The sequence below is a fragment of the Elgaria multicarinata genome, chromosome 7, assembly GCF_023053635.1.
Source record: "Elgaria multicarinata webbii isolate HBS135686 ecotype San Diego chromosome 7, rElgMul1.1.pri, whole genome shotgun sequence".
Lineage (NCBI taxonomy): Eukaryota > Metazoa > Chordata > Lepidosauria > Squamata > Anguidae > Elgaria > Elgaria multicarinata.
Genome location: NC_086177.1, coordinates 6,604,267 through 6,626,759, shown reverse-complemented (window position 1 = coordinate 6,626,759; position 22,493 = coordinate 6,604,267). Strand labels below are relative to the sequence as shown.

The following is a 22,493-nucleotide window of genomic DNA, read 5'->3' as shown; positions in this document are numbered from 1 at the left end:
TCTTCCTTCTGTTGACTTCTCTGCCTGTCTCCTCTCCCTCTTCTCTGTGCCGTCACACTGGGTTAAGCAATTCTAGCTGTCCCTAATAATGGTATATTCCATGATGAAAGTTTCACCATACATATGAATTTAATGCCAGATTTAAAAAGTGAGACAGGGTGGAAAAATTATCCCATTACAATGGGAGACTTACACTGTCTTCTTGTAACACACCTTTTGTAACTTGCCGTCCATGCCACTATACTTGCCTGGATGATGTTGAGTCCGCAGAGAGAGTCTGTATCAGCCGAAGTTTGTTTGTTTATTTATTTATTTATTTATTACATTTTTATACTGCCCAATAGCTGAAGCTCTCTGGGCGGTTCACAAAAATTAAAACCATAATAAAACAACCAACAGGTTAAAAGTACAAATACAAAATACAGTATAAAAAGTTTTCTTAGAGCCCGTGGGTTGACTTCCTCCACAGAGCCATTTACTAAGCCACCTCCTATACAAGCAGGTTTAGAAAAGGTGATACAGGACCAAACTACATCTTGTGCTAAACGTGCAATTAGAAGACTTGTTGGAGTTTCTAAAAAAATATTTGTCGTTGCAGGAGGTCTGATTTTCATTAGGATTGCAGCACATGCAGAGGGGAAGCTCCACTGTTTATCAGCAGCCACAACCCTGAGTAACATCCCTTCCCATGCACATGATGGAAGTTGCCTCCCCAACCCTGACATGCTTTCTAATGACACATTTAAGGACATGTGTAGTTTAAGCCACAGCCAGTGATCACCCAGAGAGGTGATTTTAGTTTTTGGTGTTTTTTTAATGCGTGAGTCCATAGCTTGAACCTGCTTCACACTACATGCAGCTTTTCAGAGTAGCTTGACATACTAATAAAAATGTAATTTGATATTTTCATTAAGATTGCTTTGTTTTTTGTTTGTTTGGACTTGCAGCCGTGAAACTCACAAGATTGCAGTGTTTTACATAGCTGAAGGCCAAGAAGATAAATGTTCAATATTGACCAACCCAAAAGGAAGCCAAGCATATGAAGATTTTGTTGCTGGATTAGGCTGGGAGGTAAATGTTAGCGAAACATTTCGTTTTAAAATACTAAATTCAAAGTGTGCTCATAAACTGGCTGAACATTTGGGGGCACTGTACTTACTTCTCAGCAGTTTAGATTGGTGATTGACCCAGGGAGGGAGGGAAGCATGGATCCACTTACACCATGGATTGTGTGGCTTCCAAGGAAAGCATCAAGTTTAAGGGAGCCTGAGCAAGCTGCTGCTCGCTCGGCCAGTGGAGCTGGTTAGTAGCATCCAGCCTGGTGCTTAGTAGAAAAGAACCAGACAAACTGGCTACTGCCACCACCACTAAGTTTGCTTGGTGCTTCTCTGCTGAGCACTCCAAAAAAGAGGACTATTTAAAAACTCCATATTTAGAAAAAGGGTGATGACACCAGTCTTTGTGTGAACTCCAGGGGCACTAGGCCCAACATTTGCCCCACTATGCTTGGTGCTGATGCCAGACCTGGTGACTTGGCTTATTTACTTGAAATGATTTGCTCTATTGACATGTTTGAGTTGTGAACTGTGTAGTAAATTAGATTGTGTGGTCTGGAAGTGGGGACCGAAGTGCGAAAGATCCTGTTTCGTTGGCTCTATGCTTTTATGAATTATATTTAATATTACTTGAAATTTTTATTAAGCTGCAGTACTGTATATAGTGAACCGCCCAGAGAGCTTCGGCTATTGGGCGGTATAAAAATGTAATAAATAAATAATTAAATAAATATAGAACTTCACAGAATAAAAATTCAGGTATTTGCCCTGCATAGATGAAAATTAAATTATAGTTGCAGAAGCAGGTTTTCAAGTGAACATCAGGCCCTGTTATAGAGAGCTACTAAAAGATAAAACTGTAATTATAAAATTGTATGGTTTTCATTACAACATCTAACGGATATTACACACAATCTCAAAGGCTACCTGTTTAAAATAAATCCATTACTAGGAAGCCTTTTTTTGGGGGGGGAAGTAGATAGTTTTCAGAGATCTACAATTGGCACTAAACAATATTAGAATTTAACATGCAGCAAAAATACCTCTTTCTTCTGTGGTGAAATTGCCATTAAATGAAATTTTAAGCCTATGTGAAAATGTCCCATCAATTTCAAAGGAAGTTACTTCTGGGTAAATTTGCTTAGGAGTTTAGATTGAGAGTAAATGTTTTGCTTTTATTTCATTCAGGTTGATCTTTCAACTCACTGTGGATTTATGGGTGGCCTTCAACGTAATGGCAGCACGGGACAAACAGCACCATACTATGCTACTTCTACTGTGGAAGTAATTTTCCATGTGTCCACACGAATGCCCTCTGATTCAGATGATTCATTGACCAAAAAGGTAAACGTAGAACTAAATATAAAGCCATATAATGTATATTGTGTCATCGTGTGGCGCAGAGTGGTAAGCGGCAGTTACTGCAGCCGAAACTCTCCCCACGGCCTGAGTTCGATCCCAGCGGAAGCTGGTTCTCAGGCAGCCGGCTCAAGTCGACTCAGCCTTCCATCCTTCCGAGGTCGGTAAAATGAGTACCCAGCTAGCTGGGGGAAAGGTAACAGCGACTGGGGAAGGCAATGGCAAACCATCCCGCTAGGAAGTCTGCCAAGAAAACATCAGCGAAAGCAGGCATCCCTCTAGGAGTCAGCAATGACTCAAGTGCTTGCACGAGAGGTTCTTTTCCTTTCCTTTTTTCACCTTTAAAAATAATTGCTATGGAATATGCAGACAAGGAAAGTTTGCTTAAGTGGATCATGCAGATTTAGTTAAGGGCTTAAATTAAATGGCATTTAGGGTAGGGAAGCAGTTGAGGCAAACCTTTACCCTCCAGTCCACAAAAGCCCCTCGGCCCATTGTTCACACTAATGCCAGGTCCCAAAGAGCTCCTTTGTGGATTGTATGATTGTTTTGATGTCCTGCTTTTCTTCTGAATACCTCTAACTAGGTATGTGCATTGCTGGGAAATCCAATTCTTTGTTGGCTCAATAGAATTCTTACAACATGTACAATGCAATTGTGCCTGTGAGCCAAGCTGTGTGCTATTCTCTGTGGTGGCCCCCCAACTGTGGAACAATCTCGCTGACGAGGCCCGCCTGGCGCCGACATTATCATCCTTTTGGCGCCAGGTCAAGACTTAAAAGTTGTTTTAAATGTACGTGTATTTTGCTTGTTTTTGTGGTTTTAATCTTTGTATATTGTTTTTAAGTGTTTTTATCTTATGTGAACCGCCCAGAGCGCTTCGGCTATGGAGCAGTATACAAATACAATAAATAATAATAATAACGACAACAACAACAACAACAACAACTCCAGGAAACTTTTTGCGCATTTTACAAGGTTCTGCAATTTGTGCACATTATGTCCAAATTTGCAAAATGTGCACAAATTTAGATGTAATTTGCAGAGATTGCAAAACCTCCCCCCCACCAAAAGCAGAAAAATTCCTGCAGTTCAGAGAATAGCTCACAGCTCGGGCTGGAAATCTGTGAACTAGCCTGATTCACTGCAGATTGAGTTGAGTTCCACAGAAGGAACTGAAACAAAGTCCAGGGAGCAAGCCTAGGAAAATTCATTGCACCCCACTCCCCAAACGGATTTCTCCAACATCCATACATCTAACTATACATACTGTCGCTGTCCACAAATTTTGATTGGCATTAGTGGTCAACTAAACATTGATCATTGTTAGGACCAGCTCATCACTGACATGATCTTGTGCTGAGTTTTGAAAATACAGCATGAGTTCAGAATCAATCCCCTGTTTAATCTCCAGTTCTAAGCTTGGAGCTAGGGTTGGGGGGATTCCACACAATACAGAAACAAGACCCATCCACTTTAGCTTAGAGAACCACAGGCCCACAATAAATCTCAGACTTCCCATGAAATTTGGGGTGAAAGAGGGAGGAGGTCACACATACACCCCCACACACACCCCCACACACCACAATTGTGACTCTGGGGTTAGGAGGATGCCTGAGGCTTGTTACACTTGCCAGACACTGCCTGAGAACTTGCTATGGCTGGCATTGTGAACAAAATTGTGGACTCTGAAGAGTGATAGCACTCTGAAGAGTGATAGCACTCTTCAAATACTTAAAAGGTTGTCACACAGAGGAGGGCCAGGATCTCTTCTCGATCCTCCCAGAGTGCAGGACACGGAATAACGGGCTCAAGTTAAAGGAAGCCAGATTCCAGCTGAACATCAGGAAAAACTTCCTGACTGTAAGAGCAGTACGACAATGGGATCAGTTACCTAGGGAGGTTGTGGGCTCTCCCACACTAGAGGCTTTCAAGAGGCAGCTGGACAAGCATCTGTGGGGGATGCTTTAGGGTGGATTCCTGCATTGAGCAGGGGATTGGACTCGATGGCCTTGTAGGCCCCTTCCAACTCTGCTATTCTAAGATTCTATGACTCCTACATATGGTGATGCACTCTTGTGACCAACTTAGCTTCAACAATAGAATAACCATGGTTTCCACATTTTCAGAATGTATCTTCTCTATGCTCGTCACAGACTCACAAAGTTCCCCCAACTTTCAAGAACATCTTGTTGTAGGGAACAGCTTTTGCAAGGGGCAGGAGCAAGGACTAAGCATAAAAAAGAACAACCTAAAACAGCCCAATGAGGACTAAGTATGCTTAGGGATCACGGAATGATGACTGCCGAGAGGGGAGACAGAAAACCAGGGGCAGAGGGATGGAATGAAGTGGCTGGAAAAGGGAAAAAAGAGGAGGAGGAACATATATATTAAAAGGATAGAGAGAATTGTTTCATTGTCTGGATAGGTTCACTCAGAGAAGCTATTTTGTGAACCACCCAGGGAGCTTCGGCTATTGTGTGTGTAGTATCCCTCAGGCATAGGGACCATACGGGTGAGCTTACCTGCTCAGCCTGCCACTTGCCTTTAGATTACCAGGCAATAACATCAGAGTCTTTTCATTGCTGGATTCTTTTATTACTAAAACTTCTTAGAACAGTGACACCAAACTCCCTCAGCAAGGCCCACAACACCAACTGACAGAAACAGAGGCTCCGCCCAGGCCTTCGATGAGGACCTGGAGACTAGCAGCTACAGGCCTCTTAAAGGTATATACATCCACATATCACAGTGTGATATATATATGCAATAAATAAATAAATAAATAAACATTTTTAAATGTCCCCAGGGATAGAAGTAGAGCTAACTCTTGAAATCAATTGTTAAATCTAAGATGTTAAGGTAGCTGAGATTGGGCATCAGTCCTAAAGCAAATACCAAAATGAGTACAGTTAATTGTCCCCATATTGTAGTTGGAAGGATCTGTTGCTGGGAGAGAGGGGATCTTGACAGTCTTGCAGTGTAGTTTACACTGAATAATGCAGGTCAGGTTCTGGAGGGGTTGTAACACCCCCACAGTGTTGTCCAGGGGTAGATTAAACCCTTATTGCAAGTAGGGCTCAAGCTGTGAGAGTAGATTGCAAAAAAGCCCGTCATACGACAGGTGTAGAGGAGCAGTTTGGTGAGGAGGTTAGTGGGTTTTGGCCCTCTGCTAGGCCAGAAGCTCCTGGCAGTTATCTTTCTTCGGAACTTGGAACGTCCATAGAAGGCCGCAGTTCTGAGAAACGTCACTAGATGGTGCCAGAGGGCAATATTTCTTGGAACTTGGAACTTCTATAGAAGGCTGCAGTTCCGAGGAACGTCCCTAGATGGTTCCAGAGGGCAAAACCTATAACTGGCTTGGAGGAGCAGTCTGGGCTTTTATATACAGTATTTCTTCGATTCTAAGACACACTTTTTTCCCATATAAACATCTCTGAAATTTATTTATTTATTTTATTACATTTATATACCGCCCCACAGCTGAAACTCTCTGGGCGGTTTACAACAATTAAAAATAGTAAACATTAAAAGCATACAAAATTTTAAAACCATCAAAAACATAAAAAAACAGTATAAAAATGGGGTGCGTCTTAGAATCGCAGGTGCGTTTATTATTTCTTAGAATCAACGCTTTTTTTCTGTTGGTGGTACTGAAATTAGTGTGCGTCTTACAATCGATGGCGTCTTACAATTGAAGAAATACGGTATATAGATAACAAATTGGACTGAGAGAGTGATATATCACAACCATGCACTGTAGTTCACTGGCAGCCCTCCAACCTGCAATAGGGCTATATGTTGAGAGAGCACAGCTTACACTAACCCAAAAGTGGGGCTAAAGCTGATTTGGAGTCCCAGTCAAAAATTCTCCATCTCTCTTAGATTGTAGTAATGGCTAATCTACTTAAATACCCCACTCAGACTTCCTCCTAGACCAAATCGAGCATTCAGTTGCATGCAGAAACCTCATGCTGCATTTACTTGCAATTCTTGAATGTTTAAAAACTTTAAAAATGCTCATGGAGTAAGACGCAAGTTATAACAAGGACTCCTGTCTTTAATGCTAACTTTTGGTTTTTCAGCCTCCTCAGTTCAGATAACACAGGGATACTAACAACAATAATAACAAAAGATGCGGGGCAGGAGAGGGAACCTTTTGGTCATTGCTATTTTAGCAGATTGGATAATAGAGGAGTATTTGGAAAGACTGGTTTTTTTCACAATTTTTAAAAACAGTATTATAGTCTGTGAGTAATGTAACACTCTTGCAAATAAGTGTCATTTTGCAAATATTTTGATACTTAATGTATACCAGTGGGTGTGAATTAACTGCTATGGATAAGAAATGTCGCGCGATAAGCGGCCATTTGAACCTCAGCACACATTCTCTATAAGCTTTGCGGTTGATGCCCCTTTATCAACCTGGTGTTTTAAAACTGATTTTAATTAATAGTAAAATCTTTTTCAGCTGTAGCACTCCCCCTGAAGGACCAAGCGCACAACTTGCGTATTATTCCTTTACTACATAGATTTCCATACCACTTTCTAGTGGACTATCAAAGTGGTTTACAAGAATGATAAAAACATAAAATATAACAATAAAAACACAATAAAATATTCACTGGAGAACTACAACTAAACTGGCTGGGTCATTCTTCAGGACAAGCCTGCCTGAAGAATTGGGTCTTGAGCAGATGTTTCATGATCAAAACTGAAGATGTCTCTGCCTACTGTCAATGGGCAGCATGTTCCAGAGGACGGGTGCTGCAACACTAAACGCTCTATTGCAGGTACTTTTGAGGCGAATCTCAAGAGTATGCAGCACTATCAGAAGTACTCCTCCTGAGGACCACAAGGATCAGGAAGGAACATAAAGGGAAGGTGGCCTTCAAGGTAACCTAGTCCCAAGTTTTTTAGGGCTTTAGATGTTAACAACAGAATTTTAAACGTTCCCTGATAGCTTATTGGCAGCCAGTGCAGTTCTTTTTGCAGAAGTGTAACATACTGCTGAAAAGAGGCCCCTATTAGTAGCCTCGCAGCCACATTCTGCACCAGGTCTAAGGGTGTCCTCACATAGAGCACATTTCAATAATCTAATTTTGAGGTTACCAAACTATCATGGTCCTAGAATGGTCGTAGCTGGAGAACCAGTTGAAGTTAGTAAAAGGTGCTCTTAGCCACTGAGTCTACCTTGAACATCTATTGATAAAAATAGACCTAGGAGCACCGTCCCTTTAAGCTACATACTTGTTCTTTCAGGGAAAGAGCAACCTCATCCTGGACAGGCAGCTGACCTATTTCCAGGACCCACCTCCCCACAGCACTTCTGTCATATCAGGATTCAAACTCAGTTTCTTGGCCCTCATCCAGTCCACCACTGTATCCAAGCACCAGTCCAAGCTCTGAACACCAACATCTGAATCAGATGTTCTAGAGAGATAGAGCTAGGTGTCATCTACATACTCATAGCAACTCGTTCAAAATCCCCATATGATCACTCCCAATGGCTTTATATAGATGTTGGAACAGAATAGTGCCTTGTGGCACCACATAAGACAAGTGCCAGGGGGCTGAACTTCCTCAACACCACTCTCTAAGACCAATCCCATAGGTAGGAACAGAACCATTGAAATGCAGTGCCCCCGATACGCATCCCATGGAGCTAGTCCAAGAGGATACTATGGCTGATGGTATCAAAAGCTGCAGAGAGATCAAGCAAGAGGAGAAAGGTTGCACTTCCCCTTCCTATCACTTGATAGCAATCATCCAACAGGGTGACCACTGGGCAAAATGACTTCCTGATGATAGAGATGGACATCTTATGAACCACTGTGACACATGCACACAGTCTGCCCTGGTCTGGCACCAAATACTCATGTAGACAAAGGTAGGTAAGATCACCCACCTCATCCACCCAGGTTCAGTAATACACACCAGGATGGTTCCGTTAAATCATGGATGAACATGGTCTTGTTCCAAACCAATCTGTCATTCAGCAATAGCACCACCATGACAGCACAGTGGATAAACAATCAAGCATTCAAGAGTAAGTGATGGAACTGGAGCAGGGAACATAAAAATCTTCTGGACTTAGCACTGTTTATGGAAGCATAGCTGGTATTGGGTACCAGGGATGCCTTTTATCAACTTTGGCTAATTTACCACCTTGTGTCTATCTGGAGAAAGTAGACATTGCAGCCATCCACGCCCAGATATTGTACCAGGTGTACTGGTTGCCAGTGCATTTCTGAGCCCAATTTAATGTGCTGGCATTCACGTTTTGTGCACTAAATTGTTATTTGAAAGACTGCCTGCACCTATATGAACATGCCCGACCTCCAAGGTTAGCCACAGAGTCCTTGCTCATATGCCTGCCAGTAAGATCTATTAGATTGGTGGACACAAGAGAGAGGGACTTTTCTGTGGCAGCCCCACCTTCATGAAATGCCCTGTGATGGTATATGCATGTGGCTTCTCTCTAACTAGGCTTTAAAGACTTAGATGTTCTGTTCTGTTCTGCTTTTATTTTATTTTTATTTATTTATAATTTTATAAATGTTTTGGTTGTTATTTTAAATGTTCTAAGCTGCTGTTTTAGTTAATTGTGCTTTATATTTCGCTTTGTAGACCACCTTGGGTGGGCTTTTCTCTCAAAGAGCGGTATAAAAATATTTAAAATAATAGTATTTCTTTACCTGCTATATGAAACCACTCTAATCCTGGTTTGAGCTAGCTGTAAATTGCTGGGATCAACAAGCTCTTTCCCCAATCCAGCTGCCTTCCCCTCCTACAAAAGAAGTTATCAAATATTACAAAGGAAGCATTCTGCATGTCACACATTCAGTAGGCATATGTACTGAAAGCCGCCATACTCTCCAACATTTCAAAGATGAAAATAGGGACACTCCTGTGTATCCAAGGATCATTGCCTGAGCACCATCCCCATTCTACTATTATACATTATTGAAGGCTGTTCTCTACATGCTACTGCTGTACTCATTTACTGTACAATAGACTGTCCTGTGCTGAGTTCTGTACTGACCATAGCAATCTTTTTAAAACAATGTTAAATGTCACAATGAATTCTGCTTATTATAGAATAGCTGGATCTCAATTCCACCCAGCAACTTACTTGTATAATGTAGTGTACATGTGCATACATTAACATTTAAAAAAAGCAAATTAGGAATGGTTATTTATCAGGAATAGTGATCAGAAAATAGGTCGACTCCTTCTAAATAGGGACTGTATGGCCATTCATTACTTTATGAGAGGACAATAAACCAAATCTGGACCATCCTCTACCATAAAAGACTTGTAAGCCAAAATTTCTTTTCAGAGGTCTGGTGACTGTAACTTAATTATGAATATTTGTAATCAAATACATTTAGAGGTTGAAGCCTTCTTAGATGGTTTTAAGATTACATCTGTATTTTTAATAATATGTATTCAAAATATTTCTGACTTTGTTCAGACTTGTGCTCCCCCAATTTTATAACTTTTTTTTTGCCAGTTTCCAAGCATAATAAGCAAACAACTTGCTTAGCTGACAAACTCAATAGCATGACAGAAGGTCATACCACCTGCTGGCCAGAAAAGCTGCCTCTAAATGTGACCATTCTACAGCAGGCAGTGTATTTTGTGACCCAGAGAATAAGACAGATGTCATAGTAATACTTAATTATTAGAGATTCTATTTTTAATGACAAATAGTTACACCCTCACATACCATCTAAAATAACTAGGCTTAATTATGGTGAGGAATGTCAGTAAATTGCTGCAGAATAAAATAATTAGAAACATACTTTTTAATTGTTATAAGCAGTGCAGTACTGCCACATAACAACATGCTTAGAAATCACATTTTTGTGCTGTGATTTTTCAAATAGCATGGAGTGAATAGCCGTAAAATGGCTGTCATTACTGAAAGGGCTTAAGGATTTATCATTATGATTAGTATTGTCCCCCCACATCTTGCAGCCACAATGGAAATGAATAGCAGTAGCAACATCCAAATAGTTCCTTCTCAGCATCCTAATAGTTCCTTGTCAAAATTGTATGTAGCTTAAAAAAACCCAAAACAATTAGCTGCAAGGAGCTTCTCGGTTCAGAAACTTGGTTACAACCCCCTCCTGAACTCTTGCTCCTTTACTCAAGAAATTCATTAGTTATAGCTAGATTAGATTTTTAGCAGCTAATCTAACTGCTGTAGGGGTTTGCAAAGTGGAGACAGAGCTGTGCTATTGGATTTGTTCAATTCATTTGACTCCAGGACTATAATTGCACTTATGTCTTACAAGGCTTTTTATAGCCTAAGGCTGGCTGGCAGCAGAAAACAAATTGGCAGTGAATACAGTAAGAATGAAAGGGAATGAAAGGCACACATTATCAGTCTCCAGGCAGCGCTGTTCTGGCAGGAAGTTTCTTGGTTAATTTACAAATAAAACTTCGATTTTAGGATGGGCACTCTGTCAGGCAGACAATGGGGATGTCAGGGCTAGCCATTACTCAGTAAAAGTAGCAGCCATGCCTACCCCAAGCAGAAGTTCTTCAATCACACAGACAACTTCTTTCTGGAGCCAGCTGGCTCTGTAATAAAATTAGTAAGAAAAGGAGGTCAGACTATTAGGTGTGTATACCATGACCACTGTCAGCATTGGTGTGTTGCCTGGCAGGCAGGGAGCAGAATAGCTAAAGCAGAGTGCCTTTAACACAATTTAATCAAGTGGTATATGCAGAACGACACGCGTCTTTGCACCAAACATGCAGCTGTTTTTGTAAGGCTTGAAAAATAATAAATTGTTCAGTAACCGATGGGTATTTTCTGATGCACAGATTGTTGTTGAGGAAATTAAGTCAGGATGTGATTGATAGTCAAATTCAAATTAGACTCTTCATTGACTCTTCATGTGAATATGCACTTCTACCTAATCCTAAATAGTAAAAATGTAGGTAGATCTCATTTCTACTCTTAATATTATCTCCTGAATAGATGTTAATACCTCCGATGAACGTCTTATAAAGATGTTGTGGCATAGAGCAACTACTAACTGCCCCCCTTTTGGTATCTTAGCTCAAAAGTTCTAAATGTATGCCTTTGTTCATAAATGTTATTTTAAGGTTATTTGTCTTTCATTATAACTGTTGCTTTTGTTTTGAATGCTAGTCTTTACGGAGCTTTGTTAATATTATGGACAATGGGGTGGGTGTTTTTAATCTAAGTTGCAATATTAAGCATTAAAATATTTTTATACAGTGCTTAGAATCAAGGAATCATCTAATATATGGCCTAGTAATGTTGCAAGCTTCAACCTTTCAACAGATGTTTGAGAATTTCATTTAAAATCTTTTATAGATGGGAATTCAACATCTTCTTGGGGCTATTTGTTGTATTTCCTGCCCCCCCCAATCTTCTCTTCAGTGTGAACTCATTAGCCATCCTGATAAACAGTTCTTCTTTTGTGTGTGAACTACAAAATATTTTAATATTTTCTTTAAGTTCTAGTTCCATCAGCTTTTCCTCATACATTATGCATTATATGTGTATTCTTTGAATGCCCTGAATTATCTCCAGTTTGCTTTATGTGTGCCTTTTGGTTACCTCATTTAAAGTAGATGCGTGGCAAGTATAGTGATACCTTTTAATATCTTCTGTTTGTTAATGTGGCTATGGTTGAGTTGTTCTGAGGTACTGATTCAGTATAACCTGCAGGTCCTCTTACCATTGCTTCTACAACAGTGGAATCCTATACATGACTACTCAGAATTAAGCTCCATTGAGGTCAATGGCACTCTGACTTACATGAATACACGACTGTAGCCTCAGTCTCTCACTCCCCGCCTACTTTTCAAAGAAAACATGACTTTCATTTTACCCCAGATTTGCCACATTGTTTGAAACTGTGATTATCCAATTTGTAAATTTTACTGCAGATTCACTGAGCATAATTGCTACATATTTATTACTTAATAAAGCTGCTGAATTTCAGTGGATACAGGGCAGACCTACTGCAGAAAGCAATTTATTAGCTCCTCCCATTTTGACAATGGTCTGTTAATTACTATTTCTTTTTATTCAGCCAATGACATAATAGCACTTTATAATAAACACTTTTCCAATATATGGAAACCCTGAAAGCCTTTCTGAAGTTAAGGAACACGTACCCTTTGTATCTTTTCTGTCTTTTAAATAAATTAGAAATTAATTTGGTTTTATATGAATTACTTTCAGCAAATGCAAAGGTTAGGCAAATGCAAAGGTTAATGTTTATTAATATTGTATTTCACAGAATAGTATTTAAATGTTATGAGTTTGATCCAGATTTAGCATGAAGAAATGCCCTGTATATAACTGTTGTTATGTAATATTTACTTTGTGTGGCCTCTGTGAGGCTACAATGTATCTGAGTAGGCCCTAGGCCTTGTTTTGTTACCATCAAAAGCCTATGTAGCAGTTGCTTAGTGACATTCTGAAGTGGGAGAGAGAGACATTCACTTTGAATATTGTTAGAATCAGGTAAATTCAATTCTGATTGGCTCTGGTTTCTAGCTCGGTGAAAAAGAGCGCTTGGGAATTGACAGTTAAGGAATTGACACTTGACAGTTAGGTTAGTCAGAGTTATAACCTTAAGGTTGCTGGTGAAGATCAGGCAGAGGCAGCAGGATGCTTTGTTATGCCAGGAAGCTGCCCTAAGACCTTGCCGGAAGAAGGTTGAACAACTGGACAGTAAAAATCCAGATAAACTCTCCTAAGTAGCCAGAAATACAAGAGGAGAAGCTTTGAGAATCAGAGGAAGACTATGCCCAAGAGGTGGACCTGGTTGTAAGGGTATTTGGCCAGGGTGGAAGAATTTTACTTGAAGTAAAGAAGTTATTAAGAGGCTTGTAGCAGCAACAGTGTCTTTTGAGTCCTTAAGAACTGTCACTAAACAGTCTTTTGAAAACCCCAAAGTAAATATTATTAAAACCTTATGTAGAAAATATCCTTTTAATAAATTACTTGTTTAATAGTTCACCTTGTCTCTAGTGTTGCTGCCCATCTCACACTAAGCCTCTTATACCTGTTTACAAGGAGTTTCTTAAAGTATTCTAACAGAATTGGTGACAGCAGAAAATGTTCAGCGTATGGAACTCTGAGTTATAATGGCCGAGAGTTCCTTAGGCTCTGAAATATAAGCATTTGCTATAAATAAGAAGTTCCATAGGTGTGATGACCCAGTGAAGAAACTTCCCCATAGGTAGAGGCAGTGCTGGGGAAAGGAAATCCCTCATATTTAGGGCACAACCCTATGCATGTTTAGTTGGGGAATTGTTGGACTTTTTCTATCTAAACATGCATAGGATTGCACTTTTAGTCATGCTTAGAGTAGACCCATTGAAATCTATGGGACTTAAGTTAGTTATGACTTTCTTGTCCTATGTGATTGTTCTGATCCAAATTGGGGGTCTTATATTTACTCATAACCCATATTTGAGTTAATTTGAACATGGGGTCCATTTGAAGTAACTGTGTTTTGTGCTGATTGCTATGGCCTTAACATAAAGAATTGAGGAGGACATGTTGGCTGCTTAAGAAAATAAAAGCTTTGACCAAAAAGGGGAGAGGAAGAGAAGTGTACTGTTGCTGTTGTTTTTACATTTTTCATCCTGAAACAACTCTGTGGAGGGGCAGAGGTTAGGCTGAGTGTTTTGTCCATAGACTGACTCCTAGTATCAGCTTCATAGTTGAGGAGGAGGGAATTGAATTGTATCCAAAGTAGCATTTAGTTACTACTTGCTCGAAGGATATTTGACACTTTAAAAATGGGACAAATTCTTTCTCTTAAAATTAATGCTGATCACCACATGTAAGATCTAACACAACTAAGCAAGTGTTTAGTATTCTACCTCTGCCTTGTGCTTCAGCTGAATAGGCCTAAAAACATTTGAAGAAAAGCAGCATTGTCATTGGGAGGAAAATGAAGGAACATCCCCTTGATAAGTCAGAGTAGAAGGAAGTATCTTCTCCCAGTTGGACCACTGTTTGGCCAGGCTATTCATTGCTAACTTCTTCCATCCTTCAAAAACTATGGCCTTTGAAATTATTACAAGCCCAATTCATTATCCAAACACTCAGAAATGGGTGTCCCATAGGTCTTGCAAGTGTTTTAAAAGCTATGTTCCAAAAAATGCAACTCAGGATTGGAGAATAGAAAGTGGTCTTGTGTAGGAGTTTGGCTGTTAGCTACAATTGTATAGCACTTTTTAATGCAATAGGTGTTTTATACTTCTTTTCTCCCAACCATCCAATTTTGAAGTAATTTAGGTTGTGATATAATTAATTACCCAAACACCAAGTGAGTGTTTGTGAGATTGAAACTGAGCTTCCATCCTTAATACTCAGCCTGTATATTGACACTTAACTTAGACTGCCACATGGTAACACAACATTTTTAATGGGAGTTCTTTTGTTGCTTTTTAATGAGTAGGAAGTAACCAACTTCTGTACAGTTTTTTTAAGCATATTTGCTGTCAACATTGTAATTCAGTTTGTCCAACATAACTCCTCAAACTGTTTTTGTCATTCTGATTAATAGCAAGCCAATTTGCCATTACAGCTTCGTCACTTGGGAAATGATGAGGTTCACATAGTCTGGTCTGAACACACCAGAAATTATCGCAGGGGCATTATACCAACAGATTTTGGAGATGTTTTAATTATTATTTATCCAATGAAGAATCGTATGTTTTTCATAGAGATCATGAAGAAACCAGAGGTATGTTTTTGATAATTTCATTATGTCTAACATAGCCAGTATTTCTATTATTGTAGTATAATATTGATCCTTATGCCCAACCAAAAAGAAGTCTGAAGACTTTTTTCCTAAATCGAACACAAATATCTGATATCAAGTATACTGCCATTGTCTTTTTTACGAGAAGAACTTCATGTGATTATGTACTTAACAAATGCATAACTTGCACTGCTTAGGTTTTCAAGAAATTATATGGAAGGTGTTTTTTTAATTAATAGCTGAATGCGAGCATGAAAGCAATTGTGTTAGAGAAAGTTATTCTTTCTTAAAATTGCAAACTTTAAGGAATTTACCAGGCAGAAAAAGTTATGAAACCAAAGTTCAAAACAATTAGAGTAAAACAATTTATGCATTTTAATGTATTTCTCACATTTTTCTATCAAGATGCTAATGTGGTATGCAAGTATGAAATGAAATGAAATGGAAGTATCAAATCACAGTGTTTATTAGAAGTAACTAAATACAAAAACACAACTGCAAAATACAAAAGGAGAAAAATACTTTTTTCACTTGATATTAATTCTCATGACCATACTTTGGTACGAACATTCATATGCTCTCACTCCATATTACTTTGATTTTCAGGCTGGATGGCATTTCCCCCCAATAGTCTTGAGTACACTGCATGAAACTCTTCCCATTGCTTTTAGATACTACAAAAAGTTGGCAAAAACGAACACCACTGGCCTATAACTGTTCAATTTTTACTTCTGCAGTAACTTAAGAAGTCAGGGCTCAGGGATCTCAGTCATAAGATCCAAGACACCCACTTGAATCCTGAAGGACACAAATTTAACCACAACAAAAGCAGAGCTTGTAAGAGTCTACTCAGGCTCTTGATCCTTACTTACCTATACATTTTTTAAAAGATTAAAATATTTAAAGTTTTTGTATTTCCAACTCTTTTAGTGGGAGATGTATGTTTAGATTCAGCAATGGCAACTATTTCCTGCAAATGGATTTCCTTTTCAGTCAGATCCTATATGCACAAAAGGATGCTGGATTGTGACTACACAAGCAGCATCAAATAGTCAGGTCACCTATGACAATAGCAATTATCCCTTTAAGTGTATATATTTGGTGAGATACATTCAGTTTTTCCCTCCCTGTTGAGCAGTTGGCTCTATGAAACCTGACAGCACTAATTATCTTTTGAGGAAGTGTGTTTATGTGTGTTTATTACATGCACACAACCCTCCAGTTAGACTACTGTAATGCATTATACGTAGGGCTGCCTTTGAAGATGAAAAAGAAATGGCATCTAGTTCAGAATATAGGTGCTAGACTGCTGACTGGGTGTTATGAGCCTATTATATTAATACTTTTCCAATTGCACTAGCTCCTAGTCTATTTGCAGGCCCAATTGAAAGTGCTGGTTGTGAACATTAAATCCTTTTATCGCTCTGGGTTATGTACCTGAAGGATCACCTGTCCCCACATGTTCCTGCCTGTGCTTTGACAGCCCTTCTCTGTCTTCTCCCACCATTTGAGCACTTTTCTTTGAAACACTCCCAAGAGAGGCTCATCTGACACTCATTCAAAAAATGTTTATCTGTTTTATTCCGATTATTTTGTTATTTTTATGCTTTAAAAATATTTCCTGTGTTTAGCTTACTTTTATTTATTAGTTATTTATATTATTCTCAATATTTTATTGCAAGTTGTCCTGATAATGTGATTGAAAGGCAGGGTATAAATCTCAATAATAAATAAACAAACAAACACACTCTTCTAACCCAGATGGTGGTCTCAGCTGGATGCATTCTAGCCCAGGGTGTGGGGATGGTAGACACGAATTTGAATTCTGGCAAACAAAGTGAAATCAAGCAAGTTCACATAGGTTCACATAATGCACAGTTAAGCAAACCAGGTAGCACCCTCAATAGCTCAGGTGGGAATCATAGAAATAAATCCAGACTGAGCCTTAGATAGAGCTGCAGCTCCATCTGGATGACTAGCTCTCCCTCTAGTGAGCGAAACCTCTCCAATTAGGACTAGCCTGCTTCGGTACCTGTTGATTCTGACATGATGGTTCTTCTGGGGCTTCTGGGCTGGAGTCATCAGATGGCAATACAATCTCCTCAGGCCAGACTGATGCTGGTAAAATAGGTTCCTCTTTCACTGGAGTTTCTGGGGCATTGGGGACATCAGCGGCCAGTTCTGGGGCAAATTTCTCTCCTATTGTGATACTTCCTCTGAATTCATAGTGTTGTCCCCAAAAGATAGGGAGTCAGGCCCTGAAGTCATCACACACGCACACACACACTCACGGAGAGAGCGCATAAGAAGTTTTACAAAGCAAATCTGTTAAAATGTGTTTAAAACATAAAAACAAAGAAGCAGTAAATATGTAAAAAGAAACTGAATTAAACAGGAAAAACACAGCACAAGTTGCACCCTTAAACCATTTAACTCTCACATGTCTAGTCTAATAAAAATGGGTTTACAACTTATCAATAATCAAAAATAAAAGGGACAGGCTAACTTCTCTGGGAAAGGCATTTCAGAGTTTCAAGACAACACTTGAAAAAAGCCTGGTATGATACACTTATTTTCCAAAGTTTATTTAGTTAGGATAGCAATAGACTTTAGGCATTCATCCAGTTATGCATTTTTATCTTTCATGAGAAACTATTGGACATACTTATACATACCAAATGGAAGATAATTACTATAGCTTCAAATTTAGCAATTATTGTCATTTTTGGATAAGTATGTTCCCTCATTCTCATTGTACCTTCCCTTAACTTGTCCTTTATTGTCTCCTGTCATTCCCTATAGCATAAAGATCATGTGATATACCCAAGTGAACTGGTTTTCCACCTGTTTAGCAGTTTTGCACAATTTACACAGATTTTCAGTATGTATTTATCAAAGTAGCCCTATAGGCACTGTTCAGGGGAAAATGTGCAGCTGCCTAATACGTTTTAAGATTATGATAGACAGGCAAATCCCAGTCAGACTTTCTGGGACAGCTCTTGTTGTTACCCTGAGGCACTGTGGCATCATAGAAAAAGAAAACGTGGTACAGATTCAGAAACAGATGATGTATAGATGCACTCAGAATAATTCAAGCCAAAACTGCACCATAAAATGTGATACGATTTGTATTTGTCGAAACATATTTTCAAAATTCAACTCCAGTTTTTTTACTGCCTGTCTTGCCACCCCAGTAGTGAAATCTTTTTCTCCTAAAGAAAAGGTTGCATTTACATCACAATCTTAGATTAATTTAGAAGCATTTGATTGATTTACTTAGAAAACGTCTTATCCTATTTGTCAACCCCAAAGTTTCTTACATAGGATTAATAAAATACAATAAACTCAACAATACAAAACAATAAAAAAAAAACAGGGCAGATAAAATGCCAGCGTTAAAACTGATAGATTTTTTAGAAACTTTCAGGGCCACAGTTTTTGACCACAGCCCTTTGTGCTCATTGAAAGCTTGCTGCTGAAGTTTGGGGAACCCTTTGAAGAAGACTTTGATGTCTACAATGAAGTGCAGCCAAAAGAGGTTGGGAAAATACACCCTTTTGTATGTGTGCAGAAATGCTACACCTGCACACAGAGCATTTAGGATCTGAACCATAGGCATAAGGAGAAACGTCAGAGGTAGGCTTCTAGTAGATCCCTCTTGTAATTCTCAGAATACTAAAGAAAAAAATATCTCAAAACTTTCCTTTTAAGAACATAAGAAGTGCCCTGATGCTGGATCACACCAAGGGTCCATCTAGTCCAGCACTCTGTTCACACAGTGGCCAGCCAGCCTCAGCCAGGCAGGCTGGACATGGTGCAACAGCACCCTCCCACCCATGTTCCCCAGCAACTGGTGCACACAGGCTTTCGGTACAGTACTCCAGGGTTCTTCTTCATGTTCTCTGTGCATCTCACGAACGGGCTCTGCGCCTGCGCTGACCCTCATTCCGGGAATATTTACTAGCTGAGTATCGTTATTTTTGGCGAGAACCCTCCCCACCACCCCACTGCACATGCTCCAGCACGTTCCCCGCCTTCCCCTCAGTTCCTTTGCGTCCGCCTTAGCTGGTGCTTCGTAGGGAAGTTGTCTCCACTGGAGAACGCTTAACAGAGTTTTTTCCTTGTATCTTTATTCTTCTCTCCTTGTAGATCTTCTTCTCTTAGTTACTTCTTTCAATATATATATATATTAATTGCTTGTTGTTTAGCTATAGGTCTTTTTTGTTTTGTTTTTTGGGTATGGCCTTAAAGGCCCCATTTCAAAACAGACGGACATTCGCTCTGTCTCCTTTGCCTTGGGGAAAGTCATATAGTAGAGACGTGCCACCATTGTCTCTACTGCCCCTTACGCCTGGAACGCTCTTCCAGAACATTTGAGAACTACAAGTTCAACCGCAGCTTTTAAAGCTCAACTAAAAACTTTTCTTTTTCCTAAAGCTTTTAAAACTTGATGTTGTGCAGACTTCTACTGTTACTTTCTACTGTTAGTTTTACCCTACCCTGTGCCTGCTTACCCTACCCTGTACCTGTTTGCATTCTCTTCCCCTCCTTATTGTTTTACTATGATTTTATTAGATTGTAAGCCTATGCGGCAGGGTCTTGCTATTTACTGTTTTACTCTGTACAGCACCATGTACATTGATGGTGCTATATAAATAAATAAATAATAATAATAATAATAATCATTTTCAAAATAGACAGAAGGCACAGATCTGATCGGTTCAAAGCAGAGCTGTGGAAACAAACTCTTCAAAGGGCCAATAAGCCTCTCACTGTACAAAAGAATATGGCTACCACTATGGTATCGACACCACAGGCCTTGACATCGACAACCCCTTCGATATCGACGACACAACAGGACCTGGCTAACGCAAGCCATTCCCTTGCCATCTCTACTGCTAAAAAGATTACAAAGAAAGCAAAAAAGGCGAAGTCGCCTCCTGATCCACATCTCAAAAAGAAGAAAAAGAGATCATCGACATTGCGGGTTGCGTCGGCAGTGCCACCCCCGCCAACTATAATGGCAGTTGAACTTCTCTTCACGACTTCGGAGGGTGAAATTAGAGAACCTCCGACCCCGACGCAACAGTTGATACCGTCTCTGACACCGATCGACATCGACAATCGAACTCAGCAGGTGTCTGATACTCAGCCCAAACAGGCTTCATCTCCGTGTCGACCTATTGATCGAGATTGACCAAGGTTGCCAGAAGCCAGTGTACATCACCCCTGCCATGATCGATATGACTGTTCCGGGCAATCCCCAGAACCCAGATGGAGGCATCGATCACCTTCAGCACATCGGGACCGTTATGCCCCCCCGATACCACAGAAGCTATCGCAGCTTCTCTAGATCACCCCGACGTGACTGGGATCAGTACTCTGAATATTTTTACCCACCGTCATCACGGGGCTACAATCCCAAATACATCAGGGGAAAAGACCACAATACCTATCCTGAGAGAAGCAGGCCAAGGCACTACGACCACCCCCTACCTCAACAGGATGTGTGTGTGTCTCCCTTAACAGCACGCTCTGTATTGTTGCCAATACCAATTCAGCCTACACTCCATGAACAACCTACAGCTACAGCATCGAGACGCCCCCCGTCTCCCATGTCAGCAGAGGGATATGATTCAGATTCATCCTCTACTTCCACAGTACCGCCTTCACTGCCATCACCTGATGAAGCTGTAGGAGCCAGAGAACGAGTCTCACCTTCAGAGGATATGGGGTCATTCACAGATCAGGTGCTATGCATGGCGCAATCTCTAGGAGTTGATGCACAGCAACAAGAGGAACGCCTCCAAGACCCTTTATTCGATGCAGTCTATATGGAAATGTTGGCACCGGTAGAAATGCCATTCTTGCCCACACTACTTCAGGCAGTAAAGCAGACATAGAGTATACCCTCCTCAATGGCACCAGCCTCTCGTTGTCTGGAATCAATGTATAGGGTGCAGGCTAAGGATGTGGATTTCCTCTTCTCACACCCGCGACCCAACTCTATTGTTGTAGAGTCATCCTATAGTCGGTCCCAGAAAGTGCATGCCTCCCTAGTTGACAAGGAAGGTCTCCATTTAGATCTCATGGGTAGGGGTTCTTACTCTGCCTCTGCATTAGGACTTCAAGTGACAAATTACCAAGCTCTAATGTCCCATTATCAACTTTTTTTATGGGACAAAATTGGATTGCTTTGCGATTACCTGCCTGATGACTACAGGGAACTAGCGTGAGTTTTTCAGGCTGAAACCTCCCACTTGTCAAAACTCCAAATAAATATCACAAGACACTTGACTGACAGCTATTCTAAATGAATGATGTGTGCAGTTGCTTTAAGATGCCATGCATGTTGTAGATCTGTGGGGATGACACCAGAAGGACCTGTCGTTTGATGGCAATGGCGTATTTAATGCTAAAACGGATGAGCAAATGGACACAGTCCACAAAGCTAAAAACACTGCCAAAAAGATGGGCCTTGGCCAATAATACCAACAACACCAAGCCCAGAAGCCCCGTCATTGGTTTAGACAAAACCAACCATTTTTCTAGAAACAATCCTTCTACAGACCTTCGAAATACTTACCTGGACAACAATACCAACAAACGCCTAATACACTGGCCAGCAAGTTTAGACTACAAAGAAAAGCTGACAGTTCAACCAAACGTTGTCTTTGACTGCCATGTAACACACTTAACAAAATCCCATTACCACCTCTTCAAAGATCGCCTCGCCAATTTTTATTATGCATGGGAGAACATCACAACAGACTCTAGGGTTCTTGCTATAGTTCTTCGAGGCTACAGGATCAAGTTCTAGAACCTCCCTCCCCTTGGTACCATGAAAATCACCCCCCTTCGGAAACTCTCATTCAGGAGATACGTCTCCTACTTCACAAGGGTGCAATCGAGAGGGTACCCTCCATTCGACATCTAGAGGGGTTCTATTCTTGCTACTTCATGGTACCGAAATGGGACGGTAGTCTCAGGCCGATCCTGGACCTCAGGGACATAAACAATTTCATTCAACCCAAGGGATTCAAAATGACCACATTTCAGACTGTACTTCAACATTTGAGGAAGGGTGCCTGGTTCATGGTCGTAGATTTAAAAGATGCTTATTTCCATATTTCCATCAACGAATCGTACCAGCACTTCCTTCGGTTTGCCATTGTTGCAGACCTCTACTAATTCTGCATCCTACCCTTCGGACTGGCCACAGCCCATGTGTTTTTACCAAATGCATGGCCATTGTTTGTGCCCACCTTCGGTTACTCGGACTCAAGATATACCCATATCTCAA

General features: G+C 40.3%; 1 protein-coding gene across 2 annotated transcripts in view; it reads left to right on the top strand.

Moving 5' to 3' along the window:
- The window catches only part of RALGAPA2 (Ral GTPase activating protein catalytic subunit alpha 2), a 212,842-nt gene that overhangs the window by 118,835 nt on the left and 71,514 nt on the right, over nucleotides 1-22,493 (top strand). For both annotated transcript variants that reach the window (XM_063130176.1, XM_063130175.1), the window contains 3 exons: nucleotides 948-1,071; nucleotides 2,244-2,399; nucleotides 15,014-15,172. In XM_063130176.1, the coding sequence (XP_062986246.1) occupies nucleotides 948-1,071; nucleotides 2,244-2,399; nucleotides 15,014-15,172 (439 nt within the window). The remainder of the gene's footprint in view (nucleotides 1-947; nucleotides 1,072-2,243; nucleotides 2,400-15,013; nucleotides 15,173-22,493) is intronic.